This window comes from Corvus cornix, chromosome 2 (assembly GCF_000738735.6).
Source record: "Corvus cornix cornix isolate S_Up_H32 chromosome 2, ASM73873v5, whole genome shotgun sequence".
Classification (NCBI taxonomy): Eukaryota; Metazoa; Chordata; class Aves; order Passeriformes; family Corvidae; genus Corvus; species Corvus cornix.
In genome coordinates, this window is record NC_046333.1 from 87,854,098 (window position 1) to 87,875,897 (window position 21,800).

At 35.2% G+C, this 21,800-nt stretch overlaps 1 protein-coding gene across 4 annotated transcripts in view; it reads right to left on the reverse strand.

Annotated features, from left to right (window-relative positions):
- PTPN3 (protein tyrosine phosphatase non-receptor type 3) overlaps positions 1 to 21,800 on the reverse strand; it is a 165,033-nt gene that overhangs the window by 55,938 nt on the left and 87,295 nt on the right. For 3 of the 4 annotated variants that reach the window (XM_010393914.4, XM_010393913.4, XM_039568986.1), the window contains exons 8-11: positions 16,509 to 16,629; positions 12,682 to 12,769; positions 7,836 to 7,924; positions 2,503 to 2,566 (exon numbers count right to left, since the gene is read on the reverse strand). In XM_010393914.4, coding sequence (XP_010392216.2) covers positions 2,503 to 2,566; positions 7,836 to 7,924; positions 12,682 to 12,769; positions 16,509 to 16,629 — 362 coding nt within the window. Of the gene's footprint in view, positions 1 to 2,502; positions 2,567 to 7,835; positions 7,925 to 12,681; positions 12,770 to 16,508; positions 16,630 to 21,800 lie in introns of those variants that run through there. The other variant, XM_019282558.3, reaches the window with a different exon arrangement.

The following is a 21,800-nucleotide window of genomic DNA, read 5'->3' on the forward strand; positions in this document are numbered from 1 at the left end:
GGAAAATAAATCAATGAAACACGGCACATCCTAGAGGATTGCAAACTCATTGCCTTTGAGAACTTTCTGTAGATTTTTGTAAAGAATCTACATATGACATATAAAATATAAAAGAAGTGCAAAAGCACTCTCATCATCTTAAGTCAAACCTTGCCTATGAATATACAGTATCAGTTCTGTTTTCCCCACATTCTTTCATCTTCCTTACTTTCAGATTCATTTACCTATTTGCTTCTGTATTTCCAAGCAAAAAAATTGATCAATTCAAAGACTGACACCAACGCAATCATCTGCCCTCACACATCCCTCAAGCATCCCACTCTTCTGGTGAAACCCCTAGGGCTCCACTGCCATCTCTCCTACTGCACTGCACCAGCAAGGTTTTCCAAGCAATACCACTGGAGTACTGCACACTTGATGTCCTAAATTTCAAGCAAAGGGGGCTGACAAGGACGGATGCATCCACAGATTTAGGAGCACACCTGGTCTGCTTTTTCATACGTACTCAGAAGGAGTAAAAAGGCCATGCAGCTGGCTTACTTCTCCTACAGTTCTGTAGCTCTTTAAGCGTGACACTGTGTGCATTACTGTCATCTCCATAGGTTATGAAACAAAGAACTATGATCACTTAAGAGCAGGTAAGCTAAAAGAATCAAGAGCCTTGAACTGTCATCATTTATCAAATGTTTAATTGAAAAAATTAAGATTGCTGCTCTCTTCAAAGGTGACACAGGTTTCCGGAGAGAAAAATTCTACTTTTGACAGCAGTCTTTATGTAATGAACACATATGTTTTATATTAAGTTCGCAGATTGTTCTATATTGACACTTTATTCTTCTGTATTCTAAACCACTGTAAGCACACTCATTTTCAGAGAATCATAGAATGGTTTGGGTTGGAAGGGACCTTAAAGTCATCTCATTCCAAGCCCTATTTTACTAATAATTTTTGGAGAGTTCTGTTACTACGTTTGTTCTCACAGACACATTTGGAAACTGCAGTATGTAAGCCTGCCCTTATTCATATATTTGGAAATATTTAGATTTTAAAATTACTACTTATCAGTGAATTTTTAATCCTCAAACCCAAGAGAAGTTACTACTTGCAAGTGTTTACACTCATGAGGGAGTAGAATGGTTTATCAACCACTGATTTCTTCATGCAGTGAAATATATATGAATAGACTGTGACATGTCTGCATATAAACAATATATTTAGAAACTTACAGCTAGTAAAAAAACCTTAAGACCCCCCCCCCCCAGTGTATAAGGATATGCTCTGTGCATGCTTTGTGTGTGTGCAAGCATTAGTGCAGTAACACTGTCTCTAGGTACTAACTTTGAACATGAATCCTGAAGAGTAACGTGCATACTTGCAGACGCCTCAAATTTCAAAGAACCCACCAAACTGGGAGAAAAGAAAGACACACAGAAAAGAAAAAAAGAAGAAAACATTTTCCTTTTGGGTAAAAAAGGCCTCCCTAGAAATCTGTGTTCAGCAGACCTTCTAATCCATGTGGGTCAAGAGGTGGTCTTGTAACACAGCACCAGTCAATTTAAGAGCTCATTTACTACCAGAAAGAGCCTTCATGAAGTTTAGGTACAAGTTAACACTTATCTTTTACTATGTTCTCAAGTTTTGTCCTCAACTGAATTAAAATATTTATACATCTGCTGATCACTACTTTCTGAGAGGTTTTTTTTCTGTCCTATTAAATAATCCAAGCTCTTTGTAAAAAGATACCTTAATTTATTTTTTTCATATTGTTGCAGCACAACAAGTAATCAGGATTTCCCTCTCCATTGAATAGACTAATATTTCAACTGTTCTGCAAAGAGCACAAAGTAACCAACAGAAGCTAACTCTTGACGACAGTAGAAAAATTTTACATTAGTTTTATGAACTATCTTCACAGAATTTGCCAACTCCTAAAGCCCTCCATGTTACACATAGCAGGATATGTGCTATTCCCCTTTTCAACCTCATGTTTTTCAGCTGCAAAGCTCTCTTTTCCTCCAGGAACCTTGCTTTCTTCCTGAGCTCTGAGCCCCATAAGCTGAAGGGATCTCACATAGTCCCCCTAGACAGGATAAGCAGTTGTTTAGCAGATTCACTGCATTAAGGAACTCTACAGGGCAGGGAAAGCAACAAAGGCAAGAGCAGCAGATGCTGATGAGAAAAGGGAAATATGCTAAGTTAATAATTGGAGAAAGGATGAAGATCGGCATTTACCCAAAGTCTCCAAGGGAGAAGAAACCTCCATGAGAAAGATACAGTCCAACAGAGTGAAAGGGGAGGGACTGAGTGTTGGAAAAAAAAAAAGAAAAAAAGGGAAAAAGAGAGGGAATGAGCAGACCAGAATAGCAAGACCAAGTTAACAATACAGAGTTTCAAAGACAAGTTACCACAACACAGCCTTTGATCAGCAATTTGTAGGTTACATTCAATATAAAAATATTGAATGTGACCACTTGAGCAAAACAAAATTAGAGGACTACTTACATGTTTTTGCCGTTGTTGTATAAAAAACTTTTTCCTTTTAAAGGAAATTTTTAATATGTTCACCCTAAAAGAAAGAAACAAGCCATGAAATACATATACAATGTTTAGAAGCATAAAACAATGAAAAATAATACTGCATACAGTGAGCCTGAAAGATTATAGCTGTAAAATATTCAATGAATAATATGCAGCCATCTCGTGTGTTGAGTGGCAAATAGATGTCCTTGTTTAATCTTTAAATAGTTCACAGCAGTTGTCTCCCACCAAATCTATTCTTGCACCAAAAACTTGATGACATCTTCTACACTAAGCTGTACAAATGTTAAATGTGTCAAATTTTGTATAACTTCAGAGTCATATGACAACTGTGACTAAAGGAACAAAATTTAAGACACTAATGACATGACAAGATTGGTCGTACAACAACGGAAACTTCACAGAGGCTTTGCAGAACTGGTTTAATAATGTGAAAAATATCATGTATTTGTGTTAATAACTAAACAAAACCTCTAGGTAAAATCATAATTTTAGAAGGATGAAAACTGTAAGAATGAGTGTTAATATATTTTTCACTTCATTAACATTGCTATGTAATTTATGTGGTAGTTTTAGAACCGAATACCTCTTTTTATATATACACAGTGTGAATACATATTCTCTAAAGTAAAGATTACAACTGGAATTGGTGCTCAAGCAATTTTCATTTTAATTATATGCTTATCAGTTTTGCTAAATTAAACAAACTTCTACCTACCCACACACCTTCCCACAGCAAAACAAGATTTGTCTAAAATACCTAAATTTTCTCTGCAATAGTTCTACTTCGGTAACTGAAAACCTGCATTTTTCAGACAAAGAAATCTCTGATCTGTGGTCAGCTGGAATCTTATTGATGGCTTAAGGAAAGCTATTTAAGGTCTGATCAAGTCATGTTTGCCTGAAAAAAAAATCATGAAAGGGTTTTGTAAGTTTACTGCTAAGAGTCTCATAATATTTTTGTGCACTGATGCTTCACAGGATGTTAGATATCATCACATATGAACTATGCAGAAAGTCCTCTCAGTTCTGGCACAGTTTTTGCATCACTCTCATCAAGCGGGATGGCATAAAATTCATTCCCCATTGCTCATGGGAGATGCACTTGAGTTATAGAGCAACATCCTTCCTGGATACAGGAGAGCATATTTGTGAGTTGCTAACAAGAATATTCATGGCATTACCTATCCCCCCTCCTGCACAAGAGGTGGAAAACAGTGTGTGCCAATTTCAGTAAATGCTTTTCCCCATCAATTAGAGAACCACAAAGAAACAGGTATTTCAAGACTATCCCTTGACAAGAAAATGATGTGAAAATTAATGGAAAATGAAAATCATATCCACTGCTCCTATTAGGCCAACTCTTTAAATACTTGAGTAATTTCTCTTGCTACCTCAAAAAACAGTGATCTGTGTTGCTCATCTAAAAGTTCTGGATTCTGAACTCTGTGACAAGTCATATAAATTTTCAGTTATATTTACTGAGCTGCAACTCATTATATATTAATTCTTTCTTAATTCCTAGTACTACTCTGCCTGAACTAGTACCACTCAAGTTTTGTGCTTCTGGTTCTTTCTTACCACATTTCTTGACTTAGATAAAACTTCAACAAATAAGTTTTTGGAGCTATTCTCAACTTACACAGTTGCTGTCATGGTCTGCTCTTACCCCAACATAGAGCCAGCAAAAATGCAGGACACAGAAAAATAATCTTGCAGACTTAGTAAAAAACCTCCCACCCAACAAGAAAAGGGGAACCAGCATCCCAAAGTGCCAAAACTCTCTCAATCCCTCTACTCTACACCCTACTTTTTTTTTTAATTAAAAAAAAAAACTCAGAGAAAACAAAAAAAACCCACCAAACCAAAAAAGCAAAACCAAAAAAACCCAAAATCCCCCAAAACAAAAACCCAAACCCCATGATTCACTGCATGAGCATTTAATCACTTCAAGCCAAATCAGGGCTTTAAATCTCCTTATTTTGACACTCTCCTAAGTAGAGCACCCCTCTCAATTCCATTAATTCTTCTTAAAGTAGAACTAAACCTATTTAGCTCAGGCATGAAGAACACTTGCTACTCTGATATTTTTATTCAACAATAACTAAAAATCATTTGCAGTGCTACGCCTAAAAATTGAGTGAAGAGTCACATCTAGAAAAATCTACAAAAAGATCCAAGCAATTAAGGTGACAAAGGATTTAGACTTAACAAGTTCTTGAAGATGCCATACCCAAAAATTATTAGAATAGAATGCAGTTACTGTTATAACTGGTAGCTCAGTGGCCCTTCTCTCCCACCAATAATCTGTCCAGTGACTATGCAACATTCACAAATCATTAAATTTCATTGTTTACTTATAAAGCACTCACTTGTAGCATATTAAGAATGATGGATCCTTTGGGTCCCATCTTCCTATCATTCACAAGCATCAAAAAAGATTTGTCACTCCGTGGGCCACAGAATTGCTAATTTCTGATTAAACTGGCAGTCCTGTCCTAGCACTTAGTACTTACAGCTGGTACTTATGACTTGAAGCAAATAAAGTTTCTTTTCCTGTAAATCCTATACTTTGCCACTGAAAGATTCATCAAGAAAGGTTCTGTCCAATTTGCTATGTAAGATAGTTGTTTTCCATGTTTTAACTAGCAATGTATTATGCATTCCTCAAGCAGTTTCTCTGAAGTTTTCAAGGCAGTGGAACTGCATACACAAAATAGCATTTTATACCTAACTTTAGTTGCTGCTGATATAGAGAGTATTCATATATTTTTGCCATTAATATTTTACTTGCAAAATCAATTTGGAAATTACCACAGAACAGTTAAGCACCCCTGAGAATAACTCTGCAGAGTGTATAAAATACTGCATTAAATCCAAAGCTATTTTTTAAACCTATCTTGACTTGCACTGCCGCTGACTGATCAGTCAGCTCTTTAGGTAGGTTGCTTTGATTGAAAAGCCTTTTTTTGCCAAGGCAGAACTCTCTCACTGCCTGTGTTCCTGAAAACTTTTGGTCCCTTTTGACTACTACCATATGGCATAGTTGTATTGTTGTCATCCACTGCAGCGTATTTTCCTTAAAATTTTGGAAGGAGTGCTCTGATGGTGTTTGCTGCCACCTTGAGTTCTACCTCGTTAATGGTGAAGTCTGCACAGTTGACAGGAAAAACCACTTGGTACGAATGATGTTATATAAAAAGCCTAAATAAATACCACTTCAGGCATTACAGAAATATATCCTGCTTTGAGGTCTAAAATAAAAGTGAGAATCCATACTACAAATACATCTCAAGCAACTCTGCTCTGGTGGCTTTCAGTGTTTGCTTGTTTTGGTGGGGATCAGGGAATGGACACCATTCCCACACAAAGAATTATGATTACCTCATGCACGATGCCAGAAATAAAATACCAAAAAGTTAGTCCCTGTGTAGGTAGCTTTTGCTTTCAAGATAAAAAGAAATTTTTAGAGAGAGAGAGAGAGAGTGTAGGAAAGCTTGGAACAATTACATTAGCTGTCAGCTGAAAATATTACTGCCTAAACCTCATATTTTAGAGTGGGAATTATTTGAACTGAAAAACCTGTGGGTTTTATTTTCCTCAATTTCTTTCTGTAAATGAGAATAGGCTTTTGTGAAAAATGTTTCAGTATCTGTGTTTTATTCCATGGTGCTCTCCAGGAACAAAAGTAGCACAGGAAGTTGTAGACTCCTCCTGTCTTGTGTGCTATAAACTATCTTTCCCTTCCTTAAAAAATTAATATAGTCACAGATTTTAAAATGCCATTGTTCTATGGTTTTCAGGACCAACTATTATCCATTCACACCTTACTTAGGTCAACTAAGTTGGCAGAACAAGACTGGCAGAAGACAGAAAATATGCCTCCAGCTGGCAGTTTATAAAACCTGCAGCAGTTCAAAGAAGCTGAGAGGCTGATGTATGAAAGAGAAGCACTCAAGGCACAAAGATGAAAGATAAAAGTCTTTTATGCTTTAATGTGCATTAGAAATTGAAAAATACAAGTTTTCACTGTGCTGCTGTATGAGAGCATTATTATTGACATACATTTACCTAGGATGATTGCAGTATATCCCAGGGAGTTGAAATGCAACTCACAGCAAAGGAAAAAAAAAATCCAGAGACTATGCAGTGTAATTTCCCCTAGAATTTTAATTGAAACTGATTTTATTGCTTTTTTATAGGAAATAGCTGTTTGGTTGGGTTCATAAACGAAAGGATGGAATGACTCTAGTATTTAAAGAAAACAGCTAGGGAGATTTTTTCTTTTGTATAATTAAGGGCCAAAAAGCAAGTACAACCCATTGGAATGCATTTTTCTGTCATGATTAAGAACACTATACTATCTTATTAAAAAAGTTATTCAGAAAAATTTTTACAAATTCAACAAAGAACTTATGTATAACATGACAAAACTATAGTGTTATCAAGCACAAAAAACCGAGTTCATATTTCTTTTAAAAAAGAAAGACTGGAAAAAAATTCTTTCTGATCCAATCCAAAAACCCTAAGGAAATGCCCAGACTCTGTATAATTTCTAATTCAGGTTGTAATTTTAAGTATGGTATAACTAATAAAGCCCAAAAGCACTTTTAAAAAAATTATAGCTTATGTAACTTCTCATGTCATTCACATTAGAGTTCTTCTGCACATTATTTCTTTGCAGAGGTTATTTTCTACAGCACTACCATGCATTCTAATGTTTTATGTATCAGAGAATAATGTAAAGGTCTCTCCTCTGCTGACTCCAAACCTTGTTAATGTTATATATCCATATTTGATGAGATTTAAAAAAGTCTAAATTATATTATCCTACTTCCTGTAAATCTGAAACTCCAAATAACTCATTTTACATTTCTACTCCAAGAAGCAAATATCTTCTTGCTGAACGCCATGTTAAAAAGTTCTGACTGTACTTAATTCAGACTGAATTAGCTGCTGGGCTTTAATAGCAATACTGACTGGTTTTGTTTGTTCTTACAGGGACATTATTGGGCATAACTGCAGCAAATCTCTAAGGCCACAGGGTCCTCCTAATCATGTACTCATACCTGTATGCAAATTAACTTGGTCAAGATTTCACACAGTGCAAGGACTTCAAAAGACTTAGAGATTTAAAAGCCTAGGCAAGTTTTCATTTTTATCTGAACACAAGGAAATACCACAATCTTCCGTAAAGAACAAATGTAAGTATTGTAGGTTTCTTTGGAATAAATGTGAAAGCAAATGGAAGTAAGATTGTAAAAACTGACATATTTCTTCACAATAAAGGAATTTACCAGGGATAGAAGCTTGTACAGATGAGTTTTCTATATATAGCAATTCCACCAGATGCAATCCCAATCATAAGATCTAGATTATGGAGATCCTGAAAAATAAAAACACTGTAAGAACACAGATGTAGTTTGTGTCATTTACATTTATCTACTAATAAGTTTATTTTCAAGCTTTCTATACTTAAATTGCAACGCTTGAGGAAAAAATTCAGTGACATTTTTGAGTATTGATTTTCATGCATGTCTTTCCTTTGATGTTATCTATTACATATTCTAAATATTATTCATTCATTAAAATAAGTTGTAATGTTCATCCTACTACCCTGGATATTCCTTAGGTCTGTATCAAGAGTAAAATTGCAAGTCTAGCCTTATTCATTTCAGGAAAGAAGTTGAAGTACTTCCCAAGATTAGTCAGGTAAATGTCACAGAATTTTGGGAACTCAACAAAAATTCCCTGATTATAAGCATTTTAAAAAGAGAGAGGAAATAATTCCTTACTTTTTCCTAAAAAGTCTTACCAAGAAAGAGTGCACAGGAGGTGATCACAATTTTGCATATGAGAGTATGTTGGAGAAATACACGTGTACATGAATATTTGATATGCTAAATGAAATCCATTATTAACAAAATCAAAAGCTGTGCATTATCTTAACACATGCAACTGTGAAAAAGAAATCATAAATTTACAATCCTTTCTAGGTATTGAGATACTCAAGAGGAAATACATTCTTCCATATAAACAAACATTGAGTTAAAAAAAACCAAAAAGGCAGGGAGGAGGATGCTGGATGGTCATTTTGAGCCTAAACCCAGACTGATGTTAGAGAAGTTAGAAATCTTGACTTCCCGTTTCTTATGATCAATACACACTAATATGTTATTACACAGATTTCTAAACAGAGCTAAATGCATACATAAATCCACATGTAAGTAGAATCCACTGTTTAAAATACCAGGTTTGACTCAAAGGCAGTTTCAGACTGTTTTTTTAAAGGACAGCCAGTGATACCAGACTCTTTTAAAGCCTTCAGTAGCACAGTTGCTCCTCTAGATGGTACTCTGGGCTCAATTAATAGATAGCTTTCCTCCATGTCCAATCCCAATTTCTTTATATTAATAAGGTGTAGTAAAAACGGAACAGGTAGTACATGCTCTAACAATAGTGTGGAAAGCCTACAATAAATCCTTTAAGAATAGTTTAATAGAAGTGAAATACAAGCACATGAATTAGTGAAGTCCAACCTAATTTGCAAAGCGTAATACAGGAATCCAGAATTGACATCCCTTTATTTTAAGAAGAACATTGAGGTATTCAGGAGATTAACTGCATGTAATTTAGCTTTTTCTGCCATGATATGGCCAACCTAAAGCAGAAAATTGTATTATTAGCACTTGGAACTTATTCCAGGTTCCTGCTTTTAAAACTCAATACTGGGAACTAAAAACAGCTTGAAGAGTAAAGGCTGAAAATCGACATGATTAAGCAGAAATAAAGGATTATCTAAACACTTGATAGGGATTAATTAGCCTAAACTACTCTATTTTCTCCAGAAGCTTTGTCAGAACAAAGTTCATTCCTCACCCTTCACTTCACCAGTCCAAACCACTAATCTCCCATGTTACTTGTTACTATGAATTCTCTTGTGTTAAGACTAAGAAACACAAAACCGAGATGTTGGAATAGCATAAAGAGAGGGTGTCTTATATGAAATATGATACTGATGCGCAGTTATCTCCCTTTCAAAACATCTATGCTGTTAAATTGAACAACTAAGAAATAACATGCATATATTTATAAAAAAAAAAAACAGGTAACATGAAGAATATAATAATAAAAAAGTTGCAAAGATAAAAAATTATCATGCCAGGCACCTAGCTAGTTAAGAACTGATTCACATTTGATTTAATTTACAATTACCATCTTGATTTTTGTAGATATGGAAATAATATTGATTCAACAAATTTCCTATCTTCAACTCTCTGAGTAAAAATGAAAGATGAGTTAACAGCTGATTAATTATTGAGCAGATGGGATAGTGGTCCAGAGTCAAAAGGAGATTAGGAATTCAAGAAATATCAATATAGTTTGAGGATATTGAATTCACTCTCCTGAGTCTCCTAACACCATTGCATTTTTTAATATTTTAGCAGTTCAGATTTTTCATCAGAAAAAAAGCAGAAGTGTCTGCAGATGAAAACTGAGCTCAGATCAAAGTTGCGTGTTTAGCAAGTTGCTAAAAAGAAAGTTCACCTATGTCAAATATTTAACTTTGCATCACAAAACAAAATAATTAAGGAAACTATATATACATCTGCTCTTCAAGAAACATTACCCAAAAGTATCAAACTCTCAACCACCAGTACAAGAGTACCAGCTTCTTTGGGCCATTAGTATAAAAGCCAGGTGTTACCTGGTTCTTCTGCCATACACAATCTAAGAGGAACAAGATCATCAGAATCCACAGAGATAAAGCCTTTCACAGAGACAGTTTAATTAGCCCCTGATAAATCTGTTGAAGGCACTGGGATGTGACAAAACTGGAAGGATGATCTAAAAGCAGTACTGAGTAGAGGGAGGATATCAGGAGGCACTGTAAACATCCCTGCCAAAGCAGGGGCATGACAGAGTAGCCTCTGTGAAGAAGCATCTTGTAACCTTCACTGCAAATTTCTCACAGGCCTCCAGGAGCAAAACCAACAATACCATGTCGGCTGAGAGGTTTGCCTCATGGAATTCAACCCAAACAATGACTTGTAACTGATGTTTTGGAAGTACAAAACTTCAGAGACAACCAACTACACCCCTACTAACAACTCCCCTTCTCAGCTTCTGGTCATTTACAGCTAGAGGATTTCCTGGTTTAGAAGCTTCTTTTATGTTTAATGGACTCCAGTGACTGCCTAACTGCCCTGATAGCTATTTCACCTTGGGCATCCATTAAAATAGCAGTAATGCTTACAGTTCAGCTGCAGCCTTACAGACAAAATTCCTGTACTTAAACCTGTCTCTTTCTGGGTAGACTGAAGATCCTTAAATCTTTTATTACCAAAGCAAAAAAAAGAGTAAAAAAAATTGTTGGCTATTCACATCCTCCATGCTGTTCACCTGCTACAGAAGGCTTTTCCTTAAAACATTTATGATTGTTATCCTTCTATGTACTTTTCTTTTTCCATTACCCACTTTGAGATAAGGAAGGGAGACAAAGAATGAAGTTCAACATTCAAATGATATCGAAACTCAGTTTGAAAGGTAGCATGATATTTTCTGGTTTGCTTTCTATTTCCTTCCTAGCAGCTTCTAAATGTACAGATGTCTAATTCAACTTCTGGAAAAGACAGATCACTTCTAATATTTCATCCTTCAAAAAAACTGAATTGCAATAAAGCTATTATTTTGAATTGAAACAGTAGCAAGATGCAGTGAAATTTCATTTTGCTGAAAATGTCTGAATCTAGTCTACCTTCGCTACTTGGCACTGGTATGACCACTACTGACATCCTGCATGCAGTTCAGTGCCCTGCAGCTCAGGGAGGATAATGGAAACTGGAAGAGCTTTCAGAAACAGCATCCCATTTAATATTAAGAGACTAGACACATAGTGGAAGTCTTAGCACTCAAGCTGGCTTATCAAAATACTAGGCTATAATAGAAGTTAAAAGGCAAACATCCAATCAAGCTAAGTGCATACAGTGAAATCTCAAGTGTAAATGTAAGAGCTTCTTCAATAAAGTAGAAAGGTGACAGATGACCCAATGGACAGACAGTGTACCTATACAAAGTCAGATTTAATAGGATAATTTCCTTTTCTTTCCACTTTTCTCCATTCTTAAAAAAAAAGCCTCTACCTTTTGAGCACTACATCTCATGAATATGAATGTAATTACAGTGGCTTCATATAGAAGTATTTTAGGAATCCTAGAAATCCAATGCAACACTCACTTTTTTGTGGCAGCATAAAGAAAAACAAGAAGAAAATATCATGCTGAAAGGAAGCAAATTACTCATTCTATTTCTTCCTTATCATTAAAGAAATTTAAGAATTTTTCATTATAACTCTCAGTTTCAGGATTATTAACAAAACTGGGAAAAATGTTAAAACTAGAAGTCATCTTCACCTAGGAAATCAATTACCTGTAGTACACTTCCCTTAGTTTTTACACTACAAGCCTTATGCCAAAACAATTTACTATTGCATAGAACCACAAATGGTAATTTGCACACTAGGATGCAAATAAAAAGGCATTTTGGGGATTGACTTCAGATGAATAATGTAGTAAAAAAATTAAATAGCAGTAGCCAGAGAAATACTAGGACATGTTTCTTATCAATGCACACCCTGTATCTAAAAGATTTCAAATACATTTTTAGTGGTCATCTCTCAAGCTGTTAAATACTTCTCAGATTTGGCTTGGAATCAGGGAATACAGGAATGTAAACAAAAAGAAATCAAAAACCCTCTATATTCTTAACATTTAAGAAATGAGAGCTAGAAATTCAGAGAAATTAAACTCTTAAAACACCTGCCAACTAATAGCACTAAACAGAGCATTCACTTTCATTCATACTAAGACACTCAGAAACCTTAGAAAAATTATTAAGTAAAATATATTGCAATAATTAAAGAGTTTATCTTAAAAATACATTGTTACACTTTTGAGGAGCTCTAGGTTATTTGGTTGAAATTCCAGCACCTATGTTACACAGAAGTTATTGGAAAATTACCCACCTCTAATTAAAAATAAAATGTGATAAAGTCAATACATAAATACTACTTTTTTTTACTGCTATTAACTCACATTAAAAAAAAAATTACTTTCCAAGGGAAAAATTACAATGTAAACATACTCTACCACTGTGCAATTCCACTCCATAGAATTCAAGTGTTCGTGCTATATTTATATAGCAGGATTCTGCTTCAGATTGCTTGAGGCCGCTAAAAGAAGGGGAAAAATAATAAATATGAACCACAGACAAGTCAAAAATAAAAGATACTATATTATATTTATTCCAAATGCATAAAACTAGAAGAATGCCACAGTCCAGTGTCTGAGAAATAACCCCACATTCATTAAGTAGTGCCACGAATTCTCTACTGGTGAAAGCCCTGCTCAGTACTCTCAAAAAATTAAGTGAATTACACACAATTTTATTACCTTAGCCATTCTGGACTAGCTCTTTTTAGAAAAATCTTTTTTATCTGTTATGTTCAAAGGGATGAGGAAACTATTCCCCTATAAAATCTTACTTTATAGTAAGAAGCTGTATCTATAAATATTCTGTATTTCATAGTCTCTCAGAAGGAAGTCATTTAGAAGAAAGATTAGAAGCATGAATGTACTAATAAAATAAAGGGGAGAGAGCAGATTAAAAGTTAAAGTTATGAAACTCACCAAGGAAAAGCCATCCAAGTTAACTAACCTACAATCTCTAAGTCCTAAAACACGTTTTTTTGTCCTGCAGCTAAGACATACAAGAATTTGACTCTCTTGTCTTCAAGAAAGCTTCTCCAAGTGCATGTAAAAACAACTCTTTGCTAGGTGAGCTTCCAAAACAACATGCATAAAATTACATTAATCAAATGCAATTTAGGTGCAGCCTGCAAAAAGCTAACATAACATTGAGTTATGTTAAGAATTCCAGCATCTATTGCTTTCAATTAATATCCCTCCTTTTAAATGCAAAGCCATCAAAATACTATGCTGTGAAACAGCCATTCTAGGAAATACTACATCATGCTCCAGAAAACTGAAAGCTACCTTGAACTAGAAAGCCATGGTCAGTGTGGCTTGAGGATGTCATAATATTGGCAACAAAAGAGCAAAGACAAAAAAAAAGAGCAGTTTGTCACAATCCTGAGCTAAAGTGGTTTCTCAGATCTACACATACACTGACTACTGTCACCTGACAAACTTTAATAGATCTTATATCTTTAACTGTGTCAGAAAATTACAAAAGCAAACCAATGCAAAATGGCCATTTTGTTATATAACAGGATGCTGAATATATTTGCAAGAATACATTACTGACATTTTAAAAAATTCCATCAAGTACTTTGTTCAGAAAGTCTGCTGCACACCAACAGGATATGCCTGCAAATTTTAATTCTCAACTTGCATACTCCATCTACACCAGACCTTGTGTCTTGAAGGGCCAGCAAATATCACAGCACAGACTTAGGTTTTTTCACTTATTGTTGTTACACCCTCCTACTCAATTAGAGGTGAAATGAAACCTTCATGTCCCCAAGCAGATGATAATCACTCAGTGAGATACACAGGGAAGAGGAAACTGGTCTTGCTTCCAATTTTTATAGTTGTTGATACCCAAAGACTAAAGAACCTCATCTTAAATATAAGCATTCTATTTAGTTTCAAATGCATCCTATTCAAACGACAGCTGGATGTAGCAAGCACTATGAAAACTTTACCAATCTGGACAATATCTGCATCCTAAGATCTCAGGCTGCTTATGTGACTAAGCAAAACACAGCAGGAAAACCACATTAAAACCAATTACATACAGAAAAATCCCCCTATAGATTTAGGGACGAACACAGAAGGAAAATTTCTGAAGATATACCAGTTCAATATGACAATAGTTGCTTTCTTAACAGCTACATACTGAGCTAAACTGATTAGTGTGATGTGGACTTGTTCAGAGAATACTTCCTCAGATTTTGCAAACCAACATAAAACCTAGGTAACAGAAACCTTGCACTGAGTTACAAAACATAACAACACAAGACATAACATCACTTCTCAATTCTGTATTTCAGCAATTCAAGCCTTTTTCTTTTCCTGTGTGAAAGTTTCCCAAAGGATAGACACTAAAGAACGAAAAAAGAATAGATGCTTATAGAGTTGGCTTTAAAACCCTGTAATCTAAGAATACTGATTTCAAAGCTATTATAATTTACAGATAACCTACATGGTTTACAGCAAATATTATTTACTCCAGATTAGCAGAACTCTCATTCCAAAGCAACAATGTTCTCTCAATGGGTGAAAAATTAAATTCTTCCTTTCTATCTTTCCTTCCCAGCAGCTCTGGTGAACACCAGAACCATTCTTGTCAAGTATGTTCTTGGCACTGATCTAGTCAAATTCATGTCCCAGACATAAGTATTCCCTACGAATTCTAAAGGAGTATGCAGGAAATACTTCCAGGACAAAAAATAATTTGTCTGCCTCTCCTTGCACTCTGAAGTAAATTTGCCTTAAGGGCCAAGTTTCAAAAAAGGTGTTAAAACAATAAAGAAACACTTTTTCCAGTCCAATCTACTCAGTATTTTTATTCAGACCTTCAATTACCAACACCTCTGATAATTCCAATACAGAAGTTAAACTTCTCAGTCATCAAGGCTTCACTCTACCAAAGCCACTCAATGAAAGCATTGATTTCACTGAAAGGACCCAGAGAAGAAAGAAGCCTTTCCAACAGACCCCACCACATCTTAGTCAGGACCAATTGTGACTTCTGATCTTTCCTCTGCAGGACATAACCAGTTTTATATCTCCTGTTACCACAGCACTAAATACATGAGCTCAAACCAGCCACTCCAAGACTCTTCAGAAACTTCCCTCAGTGGTCTCCAAGATGACTACTTCCTAAAGACAAGCAGATTTCTTCACTCCTGTCTAAAAGTCCCCCTCAAAAAACTACTGAGCCTACCGGAAACTGCAAATTAATTCAGAAGGAGTAGAGGCATCAGCTATTGTGTCCAAACATGAACTGTTTGGCTAGCAGTCCAGATTAGTACCTCCAACAGAAAGGACAGCTGGAGTCCAGAGTTCAGTGGTTATCTTCTTTTGCCCCATAAATGACAATGCATGCTCTCAACTGCGAGGGAGCACATGTGAAGTTCAGAACTACTCACTACACCCACTAGCAGTAAAGAAAATAGAGGGAAAAGTAAGAGTATTGAGAAAAAAAACAGCTGAGGGACATTAGGAAGAGATGAAAATGGAAATATTTCAGGGTATAAATCAAAGAAACTAAGACAGTGGGGAATTAGCTCTGCTGCAGTTAACATACAAACAGAGAAAACAAGTCTACAGAGATTTGGATTTCATTTGCTCACAGACAATTTCTTAGATTGGCATATTTGCATTCAGCTTGCAAGTATCTGATCAACACCACTAATTCCAAAGCTGCAGTCTTACAAGAGACAAATCAGCAGGGTCAGAAAAAATAATTAGCAGCACACTGACTGGAATATTCTGTTACAGCCTTCATATTACACTCAGGAGAAGGGAGCGATAGCACAAAGTTCATTGAGGTGTTTTATGGTTATGGTGTTTATTGGAGTTTTTTTCCACATAAAAAGACAAAAAAAAATTACAGAATTTGAAAAATGATCAAATGTCCTTCACCCAGAAAACCCCTCAAACATCTAGTATAGTGATTGTTGCCTTTAACAATGTATAAGGCTAACTGATCTACTGGAGGTTATAACTAGAAATTTATTTAAACGTTTCAGCACATTAGCATCATACTCTGAATATAATTAATCCAGCACCTCTATGCTAAATCCAACTATTTCATTTAACAGAAGCTATATGAAATACAACTGGCTGTTGTAATGAAAGTACTAAGAACTTGAGTCTTCCTTTTGACATCTTTTCTTTCTTTAAAAGCTCAAGAGGTGAGAGAGAACTAAAAGTTCATGTTACCTGTGTTGCTCATGTAGCGTTTCTACTTTGGTAAGAAAATCTTTGTTCTGCTCCGGTATAAAGTTGTAATTTGACAGATATCCTGAACAATGCACTGAAGCATTGTAGTCTCCAAGTTGTGCTGTTAAGAAACAAGAAACACATATACAAAGTTTTCATAGTTAATTGGATTGTTGTTTAGAAGAAATTCCTTCTCATTAAAACATGGACACATATGGGGCAATGCAGGAATTACCAATTATTTCCCAACATACACAGGGAACTGTATGACACCAGTGAAGTAAGATTTTTTCCAAAATACACTAACCATAACTATAATCTCAGGTACTGAATGACTCAGTACTCTATTTAGCTACTTATATAGCCCCTCTTTTGCACCATAAGCTGTAACAGCACCAGACAGACATCACGTGCCGAGCCAGCACAGAGGTGCAGTACTGTAACATCAGAGAACACCAAATTGCTTCAGTAAGAGATGGCAAATGAAATCAATTTGACACATTTACTTGACTATAACATATTAGAAGTCTTCAAAAAGACCTGTCACTTAAAAAGCATCTCCTCTTCACAAATTCAGGTGGAAATCACTTTACTACCAACTATGGCACTGTCCTAGAAATTCAGCTCTGAATTACTTAACAGAACATGTGAAATAACTGCTGATTTACAGATAATATTATCAAGCTGCTACAAAAGGTAAATAACTATAACCTGTACTAGTCTTCTTTTTTGTAAGGAGCATGAAATAGTGAATATAAAGCCTTAAAGTTTTCCAGAAGTTATTGGTATGGCTTGCAAATTAACACAAAAGAAGGTAACTGATAGGCTGCAAACAACTCAGCATAGAAAGCCCCTCAAGTAAATCAAAGTTCAAGAGCGCACTTTTAGGATATACTATCATTAATACTACCAATATTTTCCAGAAAATATAAAGCAAAAGTAAAAAAGAGATATTTAAATGATTCAAGTTGAGGGGCAGGAGAGGCACATCAGAAATAACTTACATCTGCAGTAATTATGTAGGATCTGTAATGCAGGGGATAACTAATATTCGCCACATATATTCAAACAGCGTGATTTATATGGCCCAGAAAATGGAACTACTATGATACAAAACAATTCCCAGGCAAATGCAGTCAAAAGCTAATATTGTTGCACAATTAATTGTTTGCACCAAGAGAAATATTTAAATAAAAAAGGGAAGGATAAAGAGTAACCAATTTACCTTGAATGCAGATGTTCTTGCATGCTTAGTTCTTTCTTTTCAAAGGTAGCATGAACTTTAAATTAGTTAGCAAAATGGCAGGCAAAGGACTAAATATTTACCATTAAAACCAAAACACATATTTGAACATTACTGTCAAATTATCTGAAGAAGAATACAGTAACAAGAAAGAGAAAAACCAAACCAAAACAAACAAAAAAGAAACAAAACCAAGCCAGAAGATGCAGAAGTATCACAAGACACTGAAATAATTTTTAGGAATATCCATATATTAACAAAAGCCCAAGCCTGCCAAGGCTAAGACAAAAGCAACAATGATAAAAGCAAAAATTGGGAACCTCTAGAACTGAGTAGAATGCTAATAACAGTGTAAAATAAACCCCACAATTTCACAGATTATAGTAGTTGATTGAGGATCCTTTCCTTTGCAAACCATTAACATAACCCATCTTTTCTATGAAACAATCGACATCATCACAGTTTGTTGCAGCCAGTTTGAATTCCAATCTTGCCAATGGGAAAAGACCAGATTGCCAGGAGTAAGGTAACGTAATTTTCTACTTCAATTTTCTTTGCAATAGAAAAAGATATTTTTACTGTAATTTTACCTTCTCTAAAGAGGACAACTGTTATTCCTTCATACATTTTGAGGTATAGTCTTCTTTCTAATCTTCGAAATAGGCTACTCTGGCTTTTTTTCCCCCTATTCCTCCTAGCTACCTGAGGCCATGCCAACAAGGGGAGCAATTTAGCTTCACCAACTCCCTAGCCAGCTGTTACAGTAGAAGAGAAACATCTTGCAAGAATAATGATCTTAGGTAAGATTTAATTATCCAAGTAGGAAAAAAAAGTTAGGACATATCAAGATGTTGGCAAAAATAATAACCCATGACGCGTCTATCTATTTGTTAGATTTCTCCAGAAGAGAAGGGCAGGAAATATTAAAGACCTACTTCTAAACTGAGTTTCTCCTGACATAGTTTCTGCTCTGATCACAAGTCAGCAGATACTGACTCAATGAAGATAAAGTTACAGTATAAAAATAAGCATATTTTTACCCTTATTCATTCTAGACAACTGTTGCTCTTTAGTTTATTATAACTGGCAAATGATATAAAGTGAGAGAAAATGGAACCAAGGATGAGTCAAAAAACAAAGAAACCCCTGATATTTGAATATCAGAATATTGTATTTTAGAGTTCTATATCTAACATGAAAGGCTTCAAAGACAGGAATATGATGGACCATTCATTTATAAGGCCATATTCAACAAAAAGAGTACATTTATCTTTTAATTTCTAGTAAAAGAAGAATTCAATTGCCAAGTACCCATGTTGACATACCAAAACACTAGCTCTACAAACTTTCAATACAATAAGAGCTTATAAGTGTTTGAAATACAAGTCTTGAGATCATATGTATTTTCATATATATTTACAGAGTATAGGATCTTTCTATGCCTTATTGAAGCCTAAACAAGCTATATATTCTTCATACTTTTTTCAAAAGTAATTTGTTCAGATATCCTTCAAGGTGGAGATGACATACTGCTCTTCAATTCTACAAACTTTGCTTGTAAATAATATTTTAAAAAATTGCATACAAAGTAATAGCACCAGAACCTATTTCTGCACATGGGCGTTTCAAGTAACTTCAGATATAAGAAGGGAAATGTATGAATGGCTCATGGCTAACCATGATGAGAAACCAGTCATAGATCATATGAACAAACTGATCCAAAGGAATGCCTCCGAAAGCTAGTCTTTGAAAACTGGTTTAAACTTTCTATAGACCTGAGAAGTGCACTAGAAAAGAATCAAGCAGATTCATATTGAATTTGTAACATTTTTGCAAGTTTAATATTTTAGGTCACACGAATAAAGCACAAAAGTGAATTGAGTTGCCTGTTTTAAAAAAAAAATTATAACTACATATGAAGATCAGGTTCCCACGGGAACAGAAAACAACCAAACAACAGGACAAGTCTAGTACATAAATTGTAAAAAACTTCAGGTATAAAACTGTAGCCCAGAATTAAAACACAGTTAGGATCACATGCCTGGCCTCCAAATCAGGACACCAATAATGACTCACATGCTTGAGATGAGGGTGAAATGTAGTATTAAAGGCTAATGATTATCTTCATATGAGCCCTGAGGTACAAAAAGAAAATATCTTAATTTATACAGTTTAATCAGATTAGAAATTTTAAGTGATTGCTTTTTGGCACAAAAAGAGAACGGAAGAAAGGTGAACTTCCTTACATAAACTGTTTCTCAACAGTAACTACAAAGTATTCAAGTATTAAAATGTCTCTGGAATCAGAAAACAAGTTGCTACAGCAGAATTCAGTTTCAAAGAACCAACAAAGAAACGTAAACACTTGTTAAGATAGACTAAAAAGGTCCATTGGAATGAGCAAAAAGACACCATGTTGAAAAAGGTTTTCAGAGAGAAATTCCTAAAAGGACCAAAACCCTCAGAAGTGAATGTTGAGAGAAGGAAAGGTGTTTCAACAAGTGGAAGCTGTATCCAAATAAGGATGAGAACACAAACACTAACCCACTCAGCCACTAAGTAATTGTGATGTCCCTACTGGACAAGTAGAACTAGCTATCATGTGAGTTAAAAGTAACTTGTTTTGTAAAAGGAAATAATGCTTCACACTCAAGAGCCCTTACAAAATGTTCAGCCTAGGCATGACTGTAAATAGCTGCTTATGACCACTTACAACAGCTAGCCATTTTGTGGTAAGACAGAATGAGAAATTAGGCATTAATAAAAACAAAGGAACATTTGTAGGGAAAAAAAAAAGAAAACTATGCACACACAATGGTAGTCTCCTAGTTATTTACCACTCCAGAATGAAAAATGAGCCAATCATTGTAATGCCTTTTATTAAAAGACTAAAAAATAAAAATCAGCAGCTCAAAACCCAGACACAGTTAAACAACAACACAAAAGAATAGTCTCAAGGAAAAGGAAAAAGCAAATTAGAAACTATAAATTATACTGAGTTGCTGCTTCTGCATTTCAAATACAACATGTACGTCAGAAACCATACAGACACAATCAAAAAAAGTATTGAGAAAAGCAAAGTGTAATCCAAAGTACAAAGAGTATTCATTTTGAGAAAGTATTGGGATAAAAGGCTTAAAGGAATAGTTACCAGTACTCCCAAAACATTGTGAGATTTTGCCAAACTAATACATCTGGTCCTCTGCCATATATGTTGTCTCTCAGCATTCACCACTACTCACTTGAGAATCACAAAATCATTTAGGTTGGACAAGACCTCTAAGATCCTAGAGTCCATCCCTTAACCCAGCACTGCTAAGACCACCACTAAAACATGTCCCTCAGTGCCACATCTACACATTTTTTAAATACCTCCTGGGATGATGACTCCACGACTTCCCTGAACAGCCTCTTCCAAAGCCTGACAACCCTTTTGGTGAAGAAATTTTTCCTAATACAGAGCCTAAACCTTCTGTAGCACAACTTATGGCTGTTACCATGAGTATAATAGTGTGTTACATGGACCTTGACCTTGGGAAACTCTTTTTTCCCCCTTTTTTGTTATGTTACACAAAAATACTTAATAGGCTCATCCAACTTAAAAATACAGAAGAATAGTATCAAGTCTATGAGGCACTGCAGAAAGTCAGCTCCTTCAGCTACAGCACTGGCCAATATCCCAATCTGGGGTTCTCCACTCTGGAGATTGTACCTTGTTTTGAAGTGTTACAGTTCAAAAAACTATTTGTGGCTTAATGGAAGACCATCACATAAACAATACTAGAAGCAATGATCTCCTGAAGTGGCCTCTGTATTGCCTAACACAACTGTAAAATATAATTAAGGAAAACCAGCCCAAAAGAGCTGGAAAGTTTCTGTATATAAACAATCAGAACACTCTTCGAAGATCTGCTGTACAGAGATGCTAGCAAGCTCAGGAGCAGCAATCTAGAATTCAGTGAACCATATGGAAGGGAAATGGGAATGTATTTCAATTAATCTCTCCAAGCTGATTCTTGTATTGTGAGTTTCATGACCATCACACATAT